Consider the following 23337-nt stretch of genomic DNA (forward strand, 5'->3'; position numbering starts at 1 on the left):
GAATTGGGACAGAGGTTCTTGCTCTTCTTTTTTAATCCAAGGGGAAATATGGAGGATCGAAGAGAAATTGTGGCCTTTGTTGAGAGTGATTTAGGGACTTAAAAATGAGGTGGTCCTGCTTTCTGGCCCCTGCGTGCAGTGCCCTTTTGGTCTGGAGTGTCTGTCACACCCAGAGATGGGCCATTCTGGGCTGCAGTGTGCCCCCTCAACTGCTCCCTGAGTTTAAATGCTTCTCTTTCCTGAAGATGGTCTGACAGCGGAAGGGACAGCCCGGTAGCCGGCCCCACGTAACTTAGGGCGTCTGCCAGGCTTGTCTTGCATCTCCACCTCCTCCCCCGACTCGCAGGCTCAGCCCGTCTATCTGTCTCCTTTCCTAGGGAGCTCGCAAATTCTGTCTCCTCAGCCGTCGTGGGTATCGGCCACCTCCTCTGATTGACCGATGGACTGATCCGTGCCGACCTGCCACTGGGGGAGAAGCACAGCCCTGCTTCCGGGGCTCCTCTAAAAATGAAGCTGTCATCTGAGCAGGTGGTGGGGTGACCAATGGTCCCAGCTCACCTGGGACTTACAGGGGGCTTGCAGAATCCCAGTTTTAAAATCAGGACAGTCCCGGCCCACCAGGATGGGGGGGTCCACCCAGAGCTTGTCATTTTGGGTGCATAGGAAAGGAGCCCCAAGACAGGCAGGCTGGGGAGACATTTGGGGCCAGATCAGGCTGGCAGCCCTGCTGGGCCCTCAGGTTTCATTGTTTTTAAAGAAACACCATTTCCTCCACGACGTGTGGTTTTACGATGTGACTTCCACGGGCCTGGCTCTGTGCTGTGGGCTCTGTCAGGGGAGTGGGAAGAACATGAGCTTGTCCCAGGCACTCGAGGGAACAGTTAATCACCCGTTCTGTACAGAGATCCGCCCCGAAGGAATGTAACCAACAGGAAATAATTAGTAAACAATTTGCTGCTAAACCAGGCAGAGCTGACTATATTTTAAGTGGACTTCAAAAAGGGAGAAAGCAAAGCTGACCAGAGAGAGAGTCAGGGAAAGGGACCCAGAGTGGGAGACCTCCCCTGCCAGGCCGGAAGGAGGAGCTGTGTGGCGGGGAGGTGGACAGGAGGTGACCTGGGATAATTAAGGACACAGCGGTTGGTCTGAGAGGGGACGGCATTCGAAGAGGGTAATTGGCTTGACTGGCGTATATTGGAAAGTAGAAAGGAAAGGAAGAAAGGAGAGAAGGAAGGAAAGAAGGAAAGACAGACTAAGGACCGATGGACAGACGAGGGACGGGGAGTAAGAGAGGGAGAGAAGGGGGAGGGAGCCCCCAGGAAGGGGGAGGGAGGTCGATGGAGTGTTCCCGAGTGTCAGGCATCATTCTGTGTGTTTTTCGCATAATGTCTAATTAGTTCTCAGCCAACCCTGAGGGGCGGTTATCCTGTCATGTAAAGCCAGGGAGGGCTGCAGTGGCAGCTTAGGTACTGTGCCCTAGCCACAGGGCTTGAGAGCCAGGTAAATTCAAATTTATACTTGAAAAAAGTCCAGCAGGGTGATCTAAGGAAAACGATGCTTTATCAGGGTTCACCTTGTGCAGGGTACGGGAAAGATAAGAGGGGCCAGACATCCAGGACGAAGACTGGGCATGGGCGACGTCAAAGGTGGAAACGGGGCCCAGGGACAGACGGACGTTTGGGGGAGGGTGGGAGGGAGTCCGGTTCTCATCTTGGGGACCTAGAAAGAAGCCGGGACCTTTCACTGCATCTGGGTTGGGAGACCAAGACAGAGCGTTCTTCAGCTAGTCCTGTTTGTGTTTTGGGGCAGATTACGTCGTCTCTCCGAGCTTCAGAGTCCTCATCTGTAAAATGGGACCAGTAATAGGACGTCTTACAGAAGTCCGAGAAGATTGAACGCAGTCATGTCTATAATGTTTGGACAAGATTCAATCTTCTCAGACTGCTATAAGATTTCATCCTTGAAATCAGAGCGATGAGTGCACCCTATTATCAGTCCTGAAAATCGCCTTCGGAATCACTGATTTTGGAGGCCAGTTCCTTCAGAATCGTTCTCGCTGGGCAACGAGGGGTGAGCTAAGTTGTTTCTCCCCCACGGTGACCTTTCTTCACGTGGGCCTGTAACTCCAGCGTGTCGGATTTCACATCCCGATGGGGGAGTGTTGTCTTCTTTTCTCATTGCATGGAATTCTTTTCCCCTCGAGGGGACAGTGGACAGTAGACAGCTGGTGACGGCTCAGATTCCCTCAGCGCCAACTGCAAAAGTCAGAAGGATCAGCCTTTTAACTTTTGTAAGCAGAGGCCTCTGGTGTCGTTTCTTGAAAACAGAGCAGTTCCCTTGGGCTCGTCAGCCCTGCCATCGGTCAGGGGCACACAGCTCTCCAGATGTCCTGTCATTGGGGCCTTTCCTCTGGAGCTGGTGCAACTCCCAGACACCAACGCCAGGCCAGGGCCCTGCTTTTTTTGCTTCCTGACCGAAGATATGTTTGCTTTTGCAATGAAGAAAATGACTTCAGTTGTTAATTTTCACTCGGACTAGATATCAGAGGCATGACTTTTTTGGGAGGGGAAAAAAAAGAATCGATGGTTCTTTAAGGACTACATGGTTTGGCATGAAAATCAGACTAATTGAGCCTTATTAAAAAGTACCGTAAATTCCATAATTGCCTGTTCTGGCGCGCGCAGGTTCGGAGGAGTCACGATAATGATGTTGACGGTGATAATGACAATAATAGCTGCCTTTATGGGGTGCCCAGGAGACTCAGGCGTATCACACAAAGCCCTGCAAGGCATTGGAATCTCTACCCCTATTTTTTACATGGAGAGACGGAGGCTGAGGGCGAACCAAAGGCTTGCTCGAGGCCACACAGTTCAAGAGTAGCGGGATGGAAGTCGCACGCGCCCACTTGCTCGGTGTGGCTGCAGGCCTGCGCCCACGCCCCTCGGCCACGTTGCCTCGGAGACACCTGATGCTGTTTAAAAGTGGAAACTTCAACTTATCAGGCAAATGGAAAGAATTACACATTTTTTTTTTTTTAAACTCACAGAATTATTCAAAAGCAGGAAGTCACAGATCTATTTAAAGACTGCGTTTTAAGTCAAACCGTTAGACCCGGAGGCTTGGGGAAGACTCTGCTGCCGGTGACTCAGGCCCTTTGTGTGCTCCCCGCCCCCTGTCTCCTCCTCCTGCTGTCACTCTCCATGGCCAGGTGATCTCTCAGTAGTGAGACTCTGAGCTTCTGAAAGGGAAAAGCTCACGTGAGTGGCTCAAAAAGGGACGCGCAGGGCAGGGCCGCGAGGCCCCTTCTGAAAGGGACCAGGCTCCAGATACACGGGAGACCCCGGATTCAAGCCCCTGGTCGTCTTTGGATCATTCAGCGCGTGCCAGGGCCTCTGCCAGGGCCTGCGGGAGCCACTCGGGGGAGTGAAATGGGCCCTGACTCCTCCAGATACTGACGTCCGAGGGGTCAGAGAGATCCCGGCTCTCCCGACCGCTTCCTCGTGGGGCCAAGAAAAGACCAGCAAGAGTGTCCCCACTCGGCCCACGAGGCCTGCTCTCTGGGATGGGACAGTTTCTCCAGCCCAGCCTGCTGCAGAGACGCTGGTGCGGCGAGGTGCCTCGCGGAGCGTCGGCACGGCCGCCACACTGTTCTCTCACGAGCGGCAGCTGCTCCACACGCCCCGTTTGGTCCTGATGACTCTCAGGCCCTCGCCCGCCACGAGAGGTGTTCATCACACTCTGGGGCCGATTGTGTGTGCGATGACGTTACGTGTGCTGCGAGGAGGGGCCTTGGCCTCCGTGAACGGGTCCAGGGAAGACATCAGAACCAGGGAGGCCGACCGTGCGGCTGGAAGGCCCGGACCATTGTGCCTGGCCACGCAGTGCGTGTCCACTGCCGGTTCCCAAGGGTGGGAGGCCGCTGTGCTTTCAGCGAAGGCCCGGGAAGAATTCAGGGGGACCCGTAGGTGGACTCGGGGAGAGGGCGTCATCTTCCGCCCGGCTGGCTTGAGCTCTCTCTCTGGCCGTGCGGTGTCCAGCCTTCCACTGGGCCAGTGGCCAAAGGAGGAGAGTCCTGGCCGGTCCTCTGGACCACATTGTTCTTCTCAGAGGAGAACTGATTCTGGTGGCGGCCCAAGGCCTCCCACATCAAAACCCGTCTCTGACCCTTGACTCTTCTGGTCAGCTACTGTTTTCATTCAGCCTTAGTCCCTGTGGAATGTTGGAAACGGAGCGGGCCATCTTTCCTTACTGATTTTCTCCGTAGCCCTGTGTTGGAGCCAACAAACATCTGTGTGTCCCCAGATGCGTCCTGGTTTTCTGACGGCCTTGGAAGACTTCCCTGCTCACAGGATGCTCTTCCCACCTCTCTGGCTGAAAGCCAGGGATCAGAAAAGGGATAATTAGAATATTCCCAATTTATTGCATCTTCTTTATTTTCTCTCTATCGCCCAAGTTTATTTTTCACATTTGGGTAGAGTAAGGAAAAGGGCTCACTTTGCAGAATGTGTTTACCATTTAGGCTCACGTAGAATGTTCTAGAAAGAAGGCAGTGCCAGGAAGGTGGGGAATCGAGATGGTGTGTGCACGGCCTGCTCTGGCAGGAAGGAGCGGGTGGGGTGCCAAGGAGCCACCAAGACTAAATCGAAAGGTCATCACCCAGTTGTCAAGTCTAGACCGGGATGCCTGGGGTCTGTTTGACCCTTCACAAGTGGCGGCTGGGCGGGAGTCATTTAGTGGAAGGTGGGGGAGTGGGTGGTACCCCTGGCGTGGAACTCCAGCCCAGCATTGGAGAGGTCATTGGCCTAAAGCAAAAAACATTGAAAGGAAAATTACAAAAAAAAAATTCCCCACAGATTCTGAATAGAGTTAACTGTACAAAGAGTAGGTGGGAGAGGCTCTAATTTGAAGAGGGCCCGTGGTGAAGAGGAACTGCTGACCTTTGTAGTGACCTTTGGAACCTTACACCTCGGGCCCCTGTGACAGGGAGGTGGGCGCGGGCCAGCACCCAGCAGAATCACCTCCAGCCTTGGGTCTCCAATGCCACAGCTGGTCTCAGTCGCAAGCAGAATTTCTGGGAACACGTCAGAAGCGTTTATGCTTTTCTTTGGAGAAGTGCCATCGTGGGTGCTCAAAAAAGTTGGAATTTGAAAGGCAGACAGGCAATTCTGGGTTATCCCAAGTGCCTGGGTCGTCTGGAGACAAAAGACACTCTGAGCTCTCAAACTGCTTAATTTGATTTTATCAGAAATTTATACATACAAAATTTCCCCCGTAGGCTGAGAACTCTGCTGAGAAATGTGAGCCCAGAGTGTAATTAGCCTGAGAGCATTATTAGCGATGGAAAATAAAACTCTATGCGATAAAATGTTCCGATTATGGCGACGGCGTCGGTTATTCACTCCTAATACAAACGTCTTGATCCCGTTGTCTTGTCTTGTCTGCTGAATGAGTCTGACCAGGATGTCGACGCTCCCCCCGTGTTGCTCAGTCACGGGCTTTGGGGACGGCGTATGTCCGCCTTGCCTTCTGCTGGCACATCCTAGAACCGAAGCTAATAATAAAGTAACAAAATTAGGCAGCAGGGCGTCCTGGTCACTCCCACCACGTTCCCGTAGCGCCCTCATTTGCAACAGATGAGACGAAACGTTTTTTTTTTTAGAGCAATTTAAGACGAGGCAACTCGGGAGATATAAACCCCGTTTTACTGGCAGTTGTGGCCGCTCATCTTCTAAAACGCCTAACAGCCTTCAGTCCGCCCTTTGTGCCGGGTTGGAACCATTTCTTTTTAAGGACACGGGGAGCGGGGATGGGGGACACATAGACAGTCACGGCTTCCGTCACCGTCTTCTAAGCTGGAGTGCATGGCCGTGCGGCCCATCGTCCCACCCTCTGGCCCCGTGTTCGGTCCCAGCTGCAGCTCTAGGAAGGAACCTGGTAAGGAGTCTGAAGTTTTTACAGAGTCTGATGACAAAGGCAGTTTCTATTTTTTTAAAAAATGCATTGCACCTTCCCCGTTTACTGTCCCAAAGAAGTAGCTGCCAGAACTCAAGAAATGGCGAGCAGAAGACTGGCGTGAGTCGGAGACTTAAAGATCCGGAGCAGGGTGGAGAGAGGCCCGCGCAGTGTGGTCATTCTCCAGACGCCACAACAGAAGACGGTTTGCTGCAGGGAGGCCCGACCCGTCCTGTCCCGGACACGGAGCCCGTCGTCGGGCCCGCTGCGTCGAGACACCCAGGGGTGATGGCCGAGCACACGCGGGCTCAGCGGGGGCTGGCCACATTCAGGCTGTGTTACGACAAGGTCACAGGCGCCAGGGAGCGGGAGAAACCGCACTCTGCAGAGCTCCTCTCGGACTTTGCTATGCTCGGCGTAAATGCTGTAAAACTGAGAGGTTGGAAAGCCGTGGAGCAAGTCAGCACTGGCCGAAGTATGTGGCTTCGTGTCCCTGCGCGTTCGTCCCCCCTGCCCCCTCTCTTGGCTCGACTCTGCCCCAACCTGCAGTAGGTAAGGCGGCACGGTTTAAGAGGCATCCCGAGGAGCGAGCCGCTGGGAGTTTTACGGACTCCGCTCTGTGCTGCTTCTTGCTCTGGAGCAGAGCGAGCAGGAGCTGGGCAGCCTTCAGCTGAGGGGACGGGGCTCAGGCGGCTGAGGGGTCACCATTTCAGGGGAGCCGTAATGACCTCATGGATGCTTGGGTCGTAACTGTCCACCTCCCCACCCCGCATGTGCCCAGCAGCCTCACAGACTCCAGCTGGGGAGCTCTCGGCTCCTCCCCTTCACTAAGTGGACAGCTGATAAATGCAGGAGAGAGGAAGGGAGAGCTGGAGGGGTTGGAGTGTATGAAGCAGGCGCCCAGAGCTTAGAGGACTCTGAATTCAGTTATCCGGGTGTATTGGCGCCTCTTTTTGTGTGTTAAGTCCACCCATTATCTTCATGGGTCCCTGACCACCAGCATCATATCGCCTCGAGGGAAGCTTGGTAAGAATTCAGATTCCTGGGCCCCGGGCCAGACCTACTGGATCTGACTCTCTGTATTTGTTTTCGAAGGAACATTTTTACCTTCTTTTCTTTTGGATTGAAGTTACACATGCTCTAAAGTACCCCAACCATAAGGCTTTACCAGTCGAATGTACTTGTATAGCCACCACCAAAATCAAGACGTAGGACGCGTCTGCCACCTGGAAGGCCCCCTCCCATCTTTCCCAGACAAAACTCTGCTTCCGGGGCACCTGCTCTTCTGACTCCCCTCCCATCACACAGAGACATTTGCCTGTGTTGGAACCTCACCTACGTTAGATTGTACGGGACTCTTTTGCGTCTGGTTTCTTTGACTCGACGTTGTGTGTGAGGGATTGATCTTCGTCGTCCTTTGCATAACAGCTAATTCTCTTCCACGTGGTGTCCTACCGTGTGGATACACTACAACTCATGTCCTCATTCTATCCTCCATGGCAACTGGGCCGTTGCCGGGTTTTGATGTTTCACTAAAGCTGCTAAGAACATCCCTATCCATGCTCATTGCTGCTGGGAAGGGAACTGCTGTGCCATCGAGTAGTTGCGTGTTGAGCTTTCGGCGGATAACTGCCAAACGGTTTCCCCGAGTCGCTGTGCCAGTTCACACTCTCGCCAGCGATGGGTGGGAGCTCAGTAGCTCTGCACGCTGGTGCACACATGCACGTGCACGCTCGTGCACACGTGGCGTCGTCAGACCTTTTCCCGTAGCCTCTCTGGGAGGTGTGTAGTGGTGTCTCTGTGGTTTTAGTTTTCATTGCCCTGCTGGCCGATGATGTTAAGAAACTTTTCATGTGTTACCAGCCATTTGGATTGTGCCTTTAGTGAAGAGGCTTTTAAAAACTGGGCCCTGGGTCTCTTATCCTCTTAATTTGTCGAGGCACCTTGTGGTCGGCAACCTTCGGGTGACTTAACTCCGGAGAACCACCTCCCTGAAGGATGTCTTGCGTCGTCCGATCTTCTCGAGGTGTCTTTTCTCGGTTTCCTGAACAGCAGCTCCCTCTCCGCCTCGCGTCCCCCTCCTGTTCAGGTTCTAGGCATGCTGCTCTTCTCCCGACTTTGTTTTAACCACACGTGGTGGGAACGGACGTCATGGATTCAGCGCGGCGTGTTCGCGTCCTTGAATCCGCTGAGCGTGGTGCTTGAAATCTCGGGATGCAAGGGGTGTGTCCGAGCCACCTCTGAGCTTTTCTAGCAGCGTTTCGCGAGCACGATGACCTCGTCAGGGGTGCGTGGAGTGAGAAAGACGGGGCGAGACAGAGGCATTTCGGAACTTCCTCCCTTAGCCAGATTCCAGCCCTCCGTTTCCCCAGGGGTTGCAAAGCCCACGTCTCCCGCCTCTCCGCCCGCACCTGTCTTTCTGCTCTGGCGGGGGACCTGTGCTCTGTATGTTCTGTGCCTGTGTTTGGGGAGGTGTGTGTAGATGTGACCAGCTTTGGGTCGTCGGAGAGGAACTATTTCACATCCTTCCACCGTCGATGCCCACTGGGTAGTAACCTGCCTTCTCAGTACATTCGCTCCCCATCCCTCCGCCGCCCTCTGAATCGGAGAGGGGACATAACAGTTTTACAGCGTCCCGGCATCGCTGAACGCACGTCATCCAACCCTCTCATTCTGTGGCCGAGCACAGAGGAGACCGTTAGGGGGTCCTGCCTCGCTGGAGAGTCTGCTGGTCTGATGCTAAGCACCTGTCATCCTGGAAAGGGAGGTGTGTTGCTTCTGCAGAGGATCCAGGGACAGGCAAGGGGGAGAGGGCGTGTCTGTCCTCTTTGCCTTTGGCAACAAAGGGAGTTCCCTGTGAGCACTCTCCCCCTCCGTGGACTGTGCAGAGGCCCAGCGCGGCAGGAAGTGGTGAGGCCGTGGAAAGGAAGGAAGAACATGTTGGGTGCAGCGTGACTGTGTCCTCCCCCGCCTGCCCCGCCCCCGCCTTGGCGCGGAGGCCGAGTGAAATGGCCTCTGAAGGGTATTTACGGTATCGTGACCATTAACAAAAGTTTATAATGGTTTTCTGCTCAGGCATTGCGCAATCTGGCGCTTGTGATCCTGAGACCGGCTCCAATGAAGATTTCTTTTTCTGTTTGTAGGCTGGTTATGATGGGGAGAGTATTGGAAATTGCCCATTTTCTCAGCGTCTCTTTATGATTCTCTGGCTAAAGGGCGTTATATTCAACGTGACAACAGTGGACCTGAAAAGGTAAGATGTGGTTTCTGCGTTAGGAAGATAACTGTATGTCACGCACACGCGTGTGCACGCACACACGCGCTCTTCAGACCCGTGAGGTTATCATGGGCATGCCAGAGCTCCTCAGTGCCCTGCCCCGAAGCTGAGCGTGAGCTAAGCAGTAATTATGGCATAAGGAAGGAGTGGGAGTTGGGGGCGCCAGAGGAACCTGCTCTCCTAGTTCTTGGTCAGCCCCGAACCTCTCTAAGGCCTGTCTGGGCACCACTGCTGGCGACAATGCTGGGAGAGCTGACTTTTTCACCTCGGATCCTGGGAATTTGGCCTTATTTCCCAAAGGGGAGGGTCCTGTGGCTAGAGAAGGGGCCACACTTTCAGTGCCAGTGAGACATTTTACAAGCGCACGATCCCCTTTGAAATTCTCAAGGGTCGTTTCTCTTACACTGGGGAGGATGCAGCTCAGCCGTGGCAATGAACCTGAACGCTGGCGGCTGCCCACAAACGCTGGCGTTCCCTCCCACCCAGGAAGCCCGCGGACCTGCAGAACCTGGCTCCCGGAACCAACCCTCCTTTTATGACTTTTGATGGTGAAGTCCAGACGGATGTGAATAAGATCGAGGAGTTCTTAGAGGAGAAATTAGCTCCCCCGAGGTATGCCTTGTAAAACCAGTGTTGCAACCTGGTTGTCACTGCCGCCCCCTCACTCCCCCGACACTCCAGATAATGACAAAGCTCTTGGCTTCGTGTGTTTGGTTTTCTGTGGCCTAACTTTCCCTGTGGTGTGCTACAGAAGACACAGGGCGAGACGAGAAACCGTGCGTGAAGGTGGCCTGGATCTCTTTGCTCTGCAGCTGCCGCCTGGCGACGAGGGTTTGATGGCAGGAAGTGGGGGGCGGTTGGCCGCGGCTCGGGCCCTCTGCGGGGAGGGCAGGAGTGAGTGCTGGCACGCAGCCTCACCCAGTGCTGGACGAGGAAGGACCTGCTAGTCCGGCACCTCCATTTTAGTAGGGAGGGCTCTGAGGCCAGTGAGGCCCCGCGGCCCTGTGTCCCAGGGTGAAAACTGTCAGCCTAGAGCTTTTCTCCAAGGGGAAGTTTTCATGTTTATTTCCACCCCCCTCAGAGGGACACTTTCCCCCATTGTTTTATCCTAACTCAAACGCTGCTTATCTGTGATGTTCCAATTTTTGATTTTTCAAGGTACCCTAAGTTGGGGACCCAATACCCTGAGTCTAACTCTGCAGGAAATGATGTGTTTGCTAAGTTCTCGGCATTTATAAAAAATACCAAGAAGGACGTGAATGAAGGTGAGTGCGTCCCATCTTCTTGGTTTCTGTTTTCAACATGGCCCTCTGCTTGGCCTCTGGGCTGGCTCCTTAAGAGATCCTGGGAATTTGGCCTCATTTCACAGAGAGCTGGAGGATCTGTGTCTAGAAATAAGGGAAAAGTACCTCCAATTTTGACTGTATGAGGTTTCAGATTGAGTGCTTCTTCTAGAGGTTGAAAGCCCAGAAAATGACATTTTTTCGGGGGCGGGAATAATAACCATCAAGAGTGCCCAGGTGCATCATGGGAATTTGTTTGAATGATGCTCCTGCCAGGGTCTACTTCATGGTAGGATCCCCATAAAGGTCTCTGAAGAGATGAATGAGTTCTAGAAGGTGCCGTGTTGTGTAGACAGCAGAATTAGTTTTCAGGGAGGAGTGAGGCCATGTCAGACTCCTTCCTTCGTCCCTAGAGAAAGGTGACACTAACTCACACGGCTTATCGTCATCGTGTTTGGCCCTTTCTGTTCTAGTTTATGAAAAGAACCTCCTCAAGGCCCTGAAGAAGCTGGATAATTACTTAAATAGCCCTCTGCCTGATGAAGTCGATGCCTACAGCACCGAGGAAGTCACTGTTTCTGGAAGGAAGTTCCTGGATGGAGACGAGCTCACCCTTGCCGACTGTAACCTCTTACCCAAGCTCCATATTATTAAGGTTCGTTGCTCCTCCTGCCACGTGAGCCGAATACGGGAGTGGGGCTTTGTTTTATTTTGTTCTGACTTGTGTCGTGGTGGGACAGCGCGACGACCTAAAATGCAGTCAGCAGTCTAGCTTGTTTCTGTTGGAGGCAGCCAACCCCCCGGTTTCAGATATGCGGATGTTCTCAGGTGCTCTTCAGGTGGTCTGAAGAAGCGTCTGGGAACTTGGCTCCTGTCCCTCCATGCTCGCTGCTTCTCTTCTCAAGTCTTGCCCCCCACAACCTAAAGAAAAGTTACGTGAAAGCCACGTGAAGGAACACATTGATTATACCTGGCATTTAACAAGCAACGAGTGGGATCTGCGAGTATTAAAATGTAAATTCCGTCCATTGTTGGTGACTGTCAGGGTAAACAAAGCCTTCCCCAGGGACGATGGAGGCGTGTTCCCTCCGTTCTTCCCATTGACCTTGTGCAGCTGGGGTGCACTGACAGCTCCTTGGCCGTGCCTCTGCAGATTTGGCACCCTGTCTTCCCAGATGGTTAAACATGAAATAAAAGTCATGGGTTATATATAATTAAGGTTTAAAGGCTCTCTAGATCCGTGAGTGGTTTCAGGGAGCTTTTTAACATGTAAATCCCTCAATCCAGCCTCTGACCTACTAAATCAAGACTTCTGGGGTGAGCCTGAGATTCCAAGGCAGACGGCCCCCCAGTGGACTGCTTAGTTATGGCTCTCTCCCTCTCTAACTTACAGGTGTTAATTATTCTTGTCATTATGTTCTTGGCCCGCAGTAGCTTCCAATGCCACAGGAAGAAGCCCACGCCTTGTTCTGGGGCACCTCTATTATTCACATCCCACCAGGCCCCGAGCTAGGTCCTTGGTATAAGGATAAAGGACATGGGAGAGAAGACACAGGGAAATGTGAGCCAGGGACCCCGTGTTCTAATACACATTTAATTGGCATTTAGAAATTTACAAATTAGATTCTCATGACCCGGGGCGCCGATGCTCTTATAGCCACCCCTGGATACTCCATGTCATTCTCCTGCCTTCCTCTGCCTGCATTTCTTATCCCCCTCCCAATCTTTGCCCCATTCCCTCCTTCCTCCTCTCTTTTTACAGTGCTCAGGGTACCAGTTTGAAATTCCAGCCTTAAAGATAGTGCCGATTCCGCAAGCGAATTGTTCTGAAGAGAACATTATAAATAACTTTGTAATATTATAGCAACAATATAAACCATTTTTCCAGTGCCCTGACAACTGAAAGTTAATGCGAGTACATTCATCCCTTAAACCTTCTACATTGGTCATTGTTGGAATCGGAAATTCGGGAGCCATTTTCCAATAAGACATTTATGGAGTTGTGTCTTGATTTAGTCCCTTTAGTGAATATTCTAATCATTGCTATGACCAGTGTTGTATCACAGAAGCCCAAGAGGGTGAGGGAAGAGCGAGCGAAATGGCCCAGCCATCTAACATCAATTGCTACTTAAAAAAAAAAAAAGTGCTTTACATTTTGGGAAAGATAAAGTATTTAGCGTAAAGTAGTCCATGGCTCCAATGTAAGACCTAACAGCAAAATCTTCAAAGCCATTTAGCACTCAAAATACCAAACAGCTTAATAATCTTCCAGGATGGAACACTTCTGAAAGGAAATGAGAATCGGTCTAAAGGAATTCATGGTAAGAGATGACAGAGTAAAGGAATTTATAATTTATTCACCTTCCTGAAACCCAGCAAAAACGATATGAAAAAAATAGAGAATTAGTTTCATCTTTCATAAAGCCAGAAAAGGGCGAGTCACCAACTCGAAGACTAAGAAACTTTATCCAGTGTGTAGTGCCAGAGACAAGGCATGCTGCTTTATATCTTCAGCAAGGTTCAGATGGCTCTAAAAGTAAATCTTTTAGAGTCCTGAAATGCCAGCCCAAACTTCTCTATTTGAAGACTAGGGCGTGGAGTGGGTCATGAGAAGCAGGGGACATCCCTGCCGAGATCACTTTCGAGCTGAGATCTCTGGGGAGGTAGAGTGGAAGGAAGAGCCACATGGTGGTGCCATCCTCACATTCTGCCACAGTCCCCTGATCCAAAGGAACAGAGAGGGGAGGTAGAGTGGAGGAGAGAAGGGTGTGGCATTCTGCTTCTCGGTCTCTGAGCAGAGAAGGGAAACAAGCCTTGAACCAGTCAAGAAGCACTGTAAATTACCTGAGCTTCGTTTTTAGCCACGGTGACCTCCTGCCTAATTTGTGAACCTCCAAGTGGAAGATGCCCTACCCAGAATTCTGACCTTCACCCTAATCTGAACCCTGACCCTGATGGTAGCCCTAACCCTAACCCTAATAAGACCCTAGGGCAGAGTGTAGAGCAGTGTTTGGTGAGACAGTGTTTGAGGGTAAATATCCAAATCGGTCTACCAGCTGCCCCGTCTACTTCCGTGGCCCTCCACACTATATTTAAGCAAATAGTAGGTCTGATAGATCTGCCTCATTCAAAGATGATTAATAACCAGGAAGAATCCAAGTGGGACCTCTCTGTGGAGGAAGATGATAAAAAGGGGAAGGAAAAATGGATAAAGAGAAGGGAAAATAGAGCGCAAAACAGATGAGATACACACCTCTGATGAAGAGATGCTCCGGTAAATTAAAGCACCTGCCAGAGGAAGCACGTCAAGGCGTGGTGTCGCCCGTGCTGGCTACGGCCAGTCGTCCTGTCCTTGGGCCCACTGCCTGCACGAACTCAGGGTTCGTGTCCACTTCGTTCACGACTCCGCCCTCTCTGCCCACGGCTGACCACGATGAAACGATCCTCTCGCTGGCAGCGGGATGGAAGTCTGCGGGAAAACGTACAAGGTATTTGGGATTTCAGGAGGTGAGGCCCGGCGAGTAGGACAAAGAGGGCGCTTCACAGCGATCTGAGCACAATCTAAACCGAAGACCCGTCTTGAATTTTTAGGCACCAAGTAACGCAGCAGCAGAACGCACGAAGGGAAAGCCACCGGACACACTGCGGGCAAATCTGGGATACAGAGCAAAGCCAGGCCAGCCCTTCACGGGGACTGCCCGAGACACCCGTGGGCAGGCTTGTGTGGAGCCACTGTTTTGAGTCCAGTGCCTTTATCACCTCTCCTGTGCCCAGTATGTCCCGTGCAAAGTCTAAGTGCGACTTAGGTGGCCCAAACGACTGGAGGATGACATTGGGACTTGAGAAAGAGGATTTACTACCCACCTCAAAGGAGTAGATTGATCTAATTGCCTACATTGGTGGGGTTTCCCTTGGCTGATAATTTCCTCTTCATTTTCAGATCGTGGCCAAACGATACAGAGACTTTGAATTTCCTCCTGACATGACTGGCATCTGGAGATACTTGCACAACGCCTATGCCAGGGACGAGTTCACAAACACGTGTCCGGCGGACCAGGAGATCGAACACGCCTATTCAGATGTCGCAAAAAGAATGAAGTGACGCCGAGGTGTTTCTGTCTTATTCCTCGGTTATTTGAGCTAAGCTCTGAAAAGAATGTGTTCCTTGTCTTTCTCCCCAGTAACCATCCTTTGCAAAATAACGCTCACATTTTAATAATGACATATCACAGCCTGATCCACTCAACACCCAATGATACGAGGCCCCCTAAATTGTCAACTCACTCGGGCATCTGAACAATATCAGCATCTATTATTATACAACCAGTTGTCCAGTTTATGTTAATTAATTTATATCTTTGACGTTCGCTGGCATTGTAATCTGTAGTATTTAGGACATGTATTTTGAAGTTTAAGAGTCAAAGCAAATTAGGTTTGGGTTCAATTCCAACTTCAATTTTTAAAAAGTTTGTCTGTCTCTGATAGTTTTCATAATCATGCGTAGCCTGTTTTTCTCATCTGAAATAGTATTTTAATATTTTTCAGAATGAAAATATACTGTTTTTGTAATTACAAAATGACACATGCCTATTTTAATATTTTCAAAACAACGTCAGAGGGTATTAAGATGGAAGGAAAAAAAATCACCTGAAATTTCATCATCCTTAGATAACCACTGATCACTTATGGGTGAACATCTTCCAGATCTTCAGTCTCCCTCTCTCGTACACACATTCACACACATCCAATTCCATTCATATGTGGTATTGCATTACTTTATTTTGAAGGGCTGGTGAGGGGACCTCTTGGTAACGCCTTGATGACCATCCAGAGAGGACGTAGAACAAACAAACAGACTTGGCACTGCAGAGCTAGAGGGGATGCTTGCGATCAGGTTTCACAGGCGTGGAGAACTGCAGAGTCCACAGACTGGCAGGGACCGGCAGGAACCGGAAGCTGTGGATGGCCCCCACTCTGCCTTGTCACCACCTTGGTGGTGCCCGGGAAGGCAACAGAAGAGAACGCCTACTCCATCGCTCATTCCAGCCTCCTCACCCCTGTCTTCTCTTGCTCCCTCCCCTGACCCCCTTCCCTCTGGAGGACTCTTAATATCAGCTGCAAGTTGGAGAATCTTCTGCCCTGGGTTGAAAGGCGAACCAGGCACACCTCGTGTCCTCCTAATGGCCTAAGACCCAACATTGCATCTCTTCAGCGCCGATGTGGTGTGAGGCTAGCCTGGTTCTTGCTGCTTCTCTGCCCTTGATCATGTCATTTCAAGGTCAGAAAGGGAAAATCCAGAGAGATAAAATTCATGGTGACTCCTCTCGGGCAGTTCTGGTAAATGGTCAAGTCGGGGAGGAAGTGGAAACTATTGACTCAAAAGAATTTTCTGGTGGGTCTGTGGCTTTCCCTCCACCGTCCTTGCAGCCGGCCTGTCACCAGCATCTGTGTGGGCTGGCTTACAGGGCTCCAACTCAAGGCCTGGAAGACAAAATGGGAGGCTTTTAGACGCTCACCAAGACCTCACAGGGGTTAAGCACTGTCTACCCAGCTGTGTTCCTTTGACATTTACACACGTCTTAGAGAAAACCCTCTTGTCAAGTTGGTTGTAGCCTGTGGTTGATGCTAAAAGGCTCTTTAAAAAAGTAGTATACGTCTGCTCTATGAGCGACTCATTTGGAAGAGAGTAAAATGATTAATGTAACTGTTCTGTGATGTAGGGGAAAACGTCTAGTGAGAGAAACAAAGTCCTAGCATCGAAGGTGTATCACCACTCACACAGTTTTCACATCTGTTTAGGAGTCGGATTTTTAAGACTAATTTTATCATGATATATTTAAATGGTAAATGTACCATTTGTAACTAGTGCTAACTTTGTATTTTTAGATGTTAAAATGATCTCCGTGTGCCTTAAAAATTAAACAATTATAAAAATGTTTACGTGGAACCGATCTCTTTACTTTTTTTTTTTTTTACTTTGCACCCTTCCGTTAGATTTAAAGAGATAAAATGAACGGAAATAGGTTTCCTTTAAAATGGCAGAGCAGCTTTGAACCAGAGATTTGTGGTATCTGAATTAGAGATAATCTGCATTTGAACAGTGAACCACAAAGACGTTTTAAGGGAGCCTTAAAGAAGTCTGAAAAGACAGGGTGATCTGTTCTTGTCCAGGTGGCTGTAACAGAGACCCTGCAGACTCTTCTGGTTTAAAAGAATTTTTTTAAAAATCAAGGTATAGTTGGCATACAATATGATTACATATTGTATGCCAACAATACAATTAGTTTCATGTGTTACAGTCTAGCGATTCGACATTTTCATACCTTATGACATGATCACCCCACTCAATGTAGTAACCATCTGTTACGGTGCAAAGTTCTTGCAGTATGATTGACTATATTCCCTGTGCTGTAAACTACAGGCTCTTAATTTTAAATGTAGTTGTCAGAAAGTGGACAGTTCCTGGCAGGCTTCCCCTCCCAGCTCCTCGCCCCCACACCTCCTTCATGAGTCCTTAAAAAGCTGCTCTTAGGTGGGAAGGTGAGATAGGTTCTTGGGCTGTTTGGCTGGCCAAAATCTTATTACAGTGTGGTTTTTGAAACAAAATGCATCGATTTTTCAAAGCATAGCGTACAGAACACAGAGTAGGAATCTCTCCTTCGAGGCTGATGTGAGATGTTCTAGCCGGGAGAGGGTTCCCTTCTCGCTCCTAGTTGCCCAAGAAGCCTGACAATCAGAAAAACATCAGCTTTACTCCTGAACACAATCTCCAAATATAAGCTGGGAATGAATCCAAGAGCGTCACAAAGTCATACTTTCTGGACACTGCCCAGCAAATGGGGATGGAACGATAGAACATAGCCCAGGAAAAGGCTGCTGAGTGATCAGAGGTCTCAGTAGGTTATTTCTGATCTGCGGGTACCATCCCCAAGAGCCGAATGTGTTCCCAGGCCCTTCGCCCCCCACACGGACACACACTCACATACACACAATCGCATTCACACACTCTACACATACACTCACAACACTGTCCCCAGCACACTCACGTGCACAAATACACAGATGCATACTCAGCACACACGTACACGAACACACACAATACACGCACACATTGACACAGTCATACCTACACATGTGCGCCCCTCAACACACACATAAACATCGCGGGGTGAGGTCAGGCTCCCTTTCATGCCTCCTTCAGCCAGTGACCAGAAACAGATTCTTAGCAACATTGCACCTATGCCTCCATCCCTACTTCCAGTGGCTCAAAACTAGACTTGGGAAGAATTTTTAAAGAATAGCTTATATATACATATACATACATATATATATACATACAGATACACACATATATACATGTAATACATATATACATACCTATGTATACATATATGTAATACATGTATACATACATGTATATATATATATACATGTATGTATATATATGAAAAAGCCTTTCTTTTATTTTATAGTTAGGAGAACTGAGGTATGCATCATCCCAAGAACATAATTCACAAAGCCTGGGATATGTAAAACGGAGAAAGTAGGGGATTCGTTCACATTATATAATGATCTCTTCCCACATGGTGGTTTAATCCTGAATTTGCATGGCCAGTTTTCCTGCGGATGTTTGACCTTTCGTTTAATGTGTTGCTGCATTTGAGGGTGCCAGCACTTAATGAGACTGGACGCACACACGTGGCCCCTGCTCCCAGAGATGTGACAAGATTCTCCAGGGCCTTTGCAGCAGGGCCCAGGGAAGACCTGCTGCCTGCCTGTGTGTTCAGGGTTCCCGTAGGGGTGGCCGCTCATCATGGCAGCCTGTGCTCTGACAAAGACATCATCCTCACCGCAGAGGTTTATGCTGAGTCTCTGATGCCCCTTGCCTTGAAGAAGGCACTTTAGTCAAGGAGAGCCCAGAGCTGCCACTTTTGGGTCAGGAAATTGTGTTCAAAAGCAGTGAGTCGCAGATTTTGGGTGGAAGCCATCGATTTGGGGGGCAAGGCCTGGGAGCGGGCTGCCTGCGAGACCTTATTCAACCTCCATTCAGCTCTCCCTTCCAGAGACTCCTGCTCACATTGTCCTACCCCTGTGTCTCCCTTCCTCAGTCCCTGGAGGGGATTGTCAGCTGCCCTTACAGCCCTCTTAAAGAGAGGCCCGTGTTCTTGATGACTCCCCTCCCCCCGTCTTTTCACCCCCGCTTCTGTGATGGGTTCACTGAGGCACTTCTGGGAGAGTTGACGAGGAGGGTGGCCATCACTGGGTTGGGGTTATCCATGGCTCAGCCGAACTCTTCGGCTCTGTGCCCCGCAAAGCCGTCTTTCCAAGTGGGTAAAGCCCATGAATGTGAGTCAGGCCCCTTTTTGAAGCCCCGATCTCTACTGCTGCCTGGGTCTCTAACACCTGCCAGAGCATTGGGGGGCCCTTAAGTCTTTCAGATCCCATCGCGGTCCAGAATAATCACGCCAGGAGAAGGGGAACGGCCCTTGCTCAGAAGAGTCCTCAGTTTTGTAGAAGGGGGTGTTCAACAGCAGTCGGGTTTCCTCCCTTGCTTTCCCCCTGCTGGCATCAAGTGCTGACAAGTTAAACGTGTTACCAGCCTTGTCCCTGGAAAGAACTTCGAGGCAAGGTCAGTGTCGTTGCTGTTGTTGTCGTTTTGTTAAAAAAACACAAACAACAGACACAGGATTCTAAGTCTGCCACTGATACCTCTGACACATCTGTGTGATGATTTAATGTCTCTAAGCCTCGTTCTTCTCATCTGGAAACTAGAAACGATGTCTCAGGCACGTAGGATGCTGTGTGCTTAGGTGTTCTCCGTGGAAGCTGCGGGGCAGCTGGCTACACATGACTCGTTGTTCCTGGGATTTGCTCTTCCTCTGTGGGTCATGTCAGAATGGACAGGCTGTGAAATTACAGGACCTCGAACCGTTCTCGCAGAGATGGAGATGTTCTCGCAGAGGTGGAACCTTTTTCGCAGAGGTGGAACCTTTTTCGCAGAGGTAGAAGGCACCTGTGCCTGACCTCCTGGTTTCCTGCAATGACGCGCCACCGAAGGGTGGTGGTTGTTAACCGCTCAGCTCTTCCCTGGGCTGGTCCTGTTGTCTGTCAGGCACCCTGTAAGCTGGATGGGCTCCACAATGGACTGATGGCTCTATCAGGACCCTCCCATTTGGCTCGGAGACACAAATTTCAGTTGGATGACATTTACTTGAGTGGAAAAGCAGATAAATCAATGTGCGTGGTCTTCAAGCCAGAGCCCAGGGCCACCCAGGCCCGTCTAGCCTGCTTACCACTGGATGGCACTGAAGTCAGGGGCCTCACCCCGCCTTCTTCAGGAGCGGGGCTTCGGACAGGCACTGGTGGGGCTGACACCCCTGGGTCCGAGGCAGAGACAGCCTCAGGACTTCGTCTGATCCCAGTCCAGCCTTCTCAGTGTTAGTCCAGGGCAGCTCAGCTGTCAGGGGTGGCTTTGCAGGGTCAGAGAAGCAAAGCGTAGGACAGGGCTACTGCGCTCGGCCTGGCTTCCGGGAAGTCCATGCTCAGGTCGGACTGTAGTTTCTGATGAGCTGAAGGATGTCTGAGGCGGGGCTCCCTCTCCGCCCCGCCACGGAGGTGCCCTCGAGGAAGAGGCTCCCATCACGCCTGCCTTCAGCACATCTCCCTCTTGACAGCCCCTCATCCATTTCCTGTTTGTAGAAACAGGCAGGGTGGTGGCTGGTAATGCCTTGTGGATTCAGGAGCTGAGAAGGGCCCTGGCATCAATCCTCAGCCTTCTCTCCATGCCCGTGAGCCCAAGGCTCCTTCCTGGAGCCCAGACCGCTGGTGACTCTAAGACGCTTGAGGATTTTATAGAAGAGGCATGCTCCTGGGTCCCAGGACACCGACAGCAGCTGAGATCCCATTTCTTCCCCTTACAAGCCTTGGCTTCTGGAGCCAGCACACATCCCCAAGCTGACCTGTCCTCACAGCCGTGGGCCCGGGAGGAGGCATAAGGGTACCCATGCAGGTGCTTGGCTGCGTCCCCCAAACACCCTCCTGGTCTCTCGCCCGTCCCTGAGGGGGTGGAGAGGCTGTGCGTTGTGGGATTGGAGGGTGAGGATGGAGTGCTCGTGGCTGGTGGGGATGCTGGAATCACCACTGGACAACCCTGGGGCTGGGACAGAGGCGACAACCTACTTCACTGCTCCTGAATCAATAGCCAGGCAATCAATAGATCCATTCATTTGATTTCACTGTAGAACTGTATGTAAAAGCATTCGGGCAGTCTGGATGTCTGGTCTTCTGACTGGTCCACGGGCCTTGAACTGCCGTCCAGCCCAGGGCTCAGGTCTTCTGCTGCCTGTGAACGAAAAAGTGATGACTGCATGATGATGATGATGATGGTGATGATGGTGATGATGATGATGATAATGATGAGGATGAGGATGTTGAGATTGCATTATTAGGATGCAATGCTCAGCTCGCCTGTCACCAAAGCCTGCTGCCTTTCTGGCTTTTTTTTTTTTTGCACCGGGTTTGACTTCTTCAGCGTGTTTCTTGACAAAGGGAAGAAAGTACAACGTCTTTCATGAGACGGGAAGGCACAGCTTCCTCATGACCCCTCAAAAAGCAGACCAGGAAGATTTTATCCACATCTTTTCTCCTCTGGGGGGGGGGGGGGGGGGCGGGAGGAGGCTCCAAAATAGAGCTAGGCCTTGGATTTTCATGAAACGACTCAAAGAAAGGAGAGAGAGAGGAAGAGAGAGGGAGGGAGACTCCCCAGCAGGGGTGAGAGTACTTGCTGGTGCCCGTCAGGCCTTTCAGAAAGCCCACGGCAATGACACAGAAACTGAGTTAGTTTCTCTGCAGCTACAAATGGCCTAGTGTTGAGGTTTGCGAATCGGGGGAGGCCAGAGACCTCCGAGCTCTGGGCAGCGTCATCCAGCCAGTCCCTTTCTAGTCATATCATGTGCCCACGTATTTGAAATGTATGTAGTAGGCTTCTTAACCCTTAGCACAGGCTCTCCCAACAGTGCGACTGAGCCAAGATCTGAAACCAGTGTCCTATCTGAGAGAGTTGGCAATTTAACCAAGAAGCAACACTGGGATCATTTTGTGCTGGAGATAAGGTGACCAGACAGGAAATAGCTGAAAGCTCTGATTTTTGGTCCTGCCCCTGCTGCTTCTGACTGGGGAGGCTTTGGGAAAGACAGCTAAGCTTCCTAGGCCTCTGCTTCCTCATCTGGCAAATGCAGGGATTGGATGATGTAACCTTCTACGTCATTTCCAGCCTAGTAAATCGGAGACCCTGAGCCAGTGAGACGGTTTAGCACCATAATAATGCTGGGAGGTAGGCCCCAGGCACAGGCGAGCATCCTGTTCTCACGGCCCTCGCCTCAGGCCCAGTTCTCAGTCCAGACCCTGGACTGAGGTGGATGTTCTCCTTTCTGGTGGAGCCACCCCCCAAATTTAGGGTATCTGTGCCATCTGTGACTAAGTTAGCAATATCTAATCATCTGATCATGTACTATGAAGGGAGAATTAATCACCCACAATGGGTCTAATGAACTGTTTTTTCTCAAAACATATTTGAAAGATCAACCAGACCTTCAATAACCCAAACCACCAGGTATAGAGACCTTGGGAGCCATTCCCAACACTGCCCCCCGCCCCCCGCCCTCGCTCCCATCCACGTAGCATCTTGCTTTGCCCATGTGTAAAATAATGCCTTTGAACATTGACCTTGACCAGGAAAAATGGGTATAGAAAATATGGATAGGGAGAAATGATGGAGAAAGTGTTGGCACATTTTCTCTGTTATTCCTATGGTGATATATTAGTTTTCTCTTCTGCCTAACAAATGACCACAAACTCAGTGGTTTAACACGCTATGCATTTATCATCTCTCAGGTTCTATGGATCAGGAGTCTGGGCAGAGCATAGCTGGGTTCTTGGCTCAGAGTCTCACAGGCTGATATCAAGGTGTCAGCCAGGGCTGTGATCATCACCTGAGGCTCAGCGTCCACTTCTAAGCTCACAGCTTGTTGGCAGAATTCAGTTCCTAGGGCAGAGGCCATCATCTTCGAGGGACTACCCACCATTCCCAGCCACGTGGCGGTTTGCTTCATCAGGGCCGACAGCAGAATGTCTTTGCTGCTTTGAACCTCTCTGTCCTCTTCCATCTGTGATCTCGAGTCCCAGAGATCGGATTATTGAATCGGGCCTACCAGGATACTTTAACTTAAAGTCAACTGATGGGTGAAGCCTACACAGGAGAAAGCCACCTGGTCAAGGACTCTAATGACATATGCAAAATCCCTTTCCCTTTGCCGTATAACGTAGCCTGATCATGGAGCTGATATTCCATCCTGCTCACAGGCCCTGCCCTTCCTGCCGAGGATGGGGAGATCATACAGGCTGTGTACACCAGCGTCTGGGAATCTTGGTGGCTATTTTAGACGTCTTCTGCCGCAGATGAGTTTGAGGCTCCGTAACGGCCATACCACAGGAAATCTGCCTCACCAGACGTAACCCACGGGCCGAAGCTGGCTGAGAGGGTGTCGCCAAGCCTCTCCGGTGGCTCCAAGCTGCTCCGTGGCCTTCGTGTTTGCTGCGTGTGTTCTTGGCAGGCATTCCCGAGACACTTCGCTTCTGATCCTTAGACTCGAATGCCCGCGGAGTGAGAAGGTATGGCTTTTCCATGAAGCCCACTGACTTCATTCCCAGGGTCCCTTGACAAAGCATGAGTCTGTTGACCTTCAAGTCTTGGCACCAAATGTACCTATTTACTCAGCTTCACCAAAGGGTGGGGGAGAGGGTGGAGCAGAGAGAAGGGTTCTTCTG

The 23337-nt window shown here is 50.9% G+C and overlaps 1 protein-coding gene across 2 annotated transcripts in view; it reads left to right on the forward strand.

Moving 5' to 3' along the window:
* CLIC6 (chloride intracellular channel 6) overlaps positions 1-16450 on the forward strand; it is a 39352-nt gene extending 22902 nt beyond the window's left edge. The window contains exons 2-7 of one of the 2 annotated variants that reach the window (XM_039857401.1): positions 9096-9205; positions 9716-9841; positions 10388-10494; positions 10986-11167; positions 14453-14621; positions 15300-16450. In XM_039857401.1, the coding sequence (XP_039713335.1) occupies positions 9096-9205; positions 9716-9841; positions 10388-10494; positions 10986-11167; positions 14453-14614 (687 nt within the window). In that variant the 3' untranslated portion in view covers positions 14615-14621; positions 15300-16450. Of the gene's footprint in view, positions 1-9095; positions 9206-9715; positions 9842-10387; positions 10495-10985; positions 11168-14452 lie in introns of both variants that reach the window. The other variant, XM_039857400.1, reaches the window with a different exon arrangement.
* The last annotated feature ends 6887 nt before the right edge of the window (positions 16451-23337 follow it).

Source organism: Pteropus medius, unplaced genomic scaffold, assembly GCF_902729225.1.
Source record: "Pteropus medius unplaced genomic scaffold, Ma_sr-lr_union100, whole genome shotgun sequence".
NCBI classification, from domain to species: Eukaryota; Metazoa; Chordata; class Mammalia; order Chiroptera; family Pteropodidae; genus Pteropus; species Pteropus medius.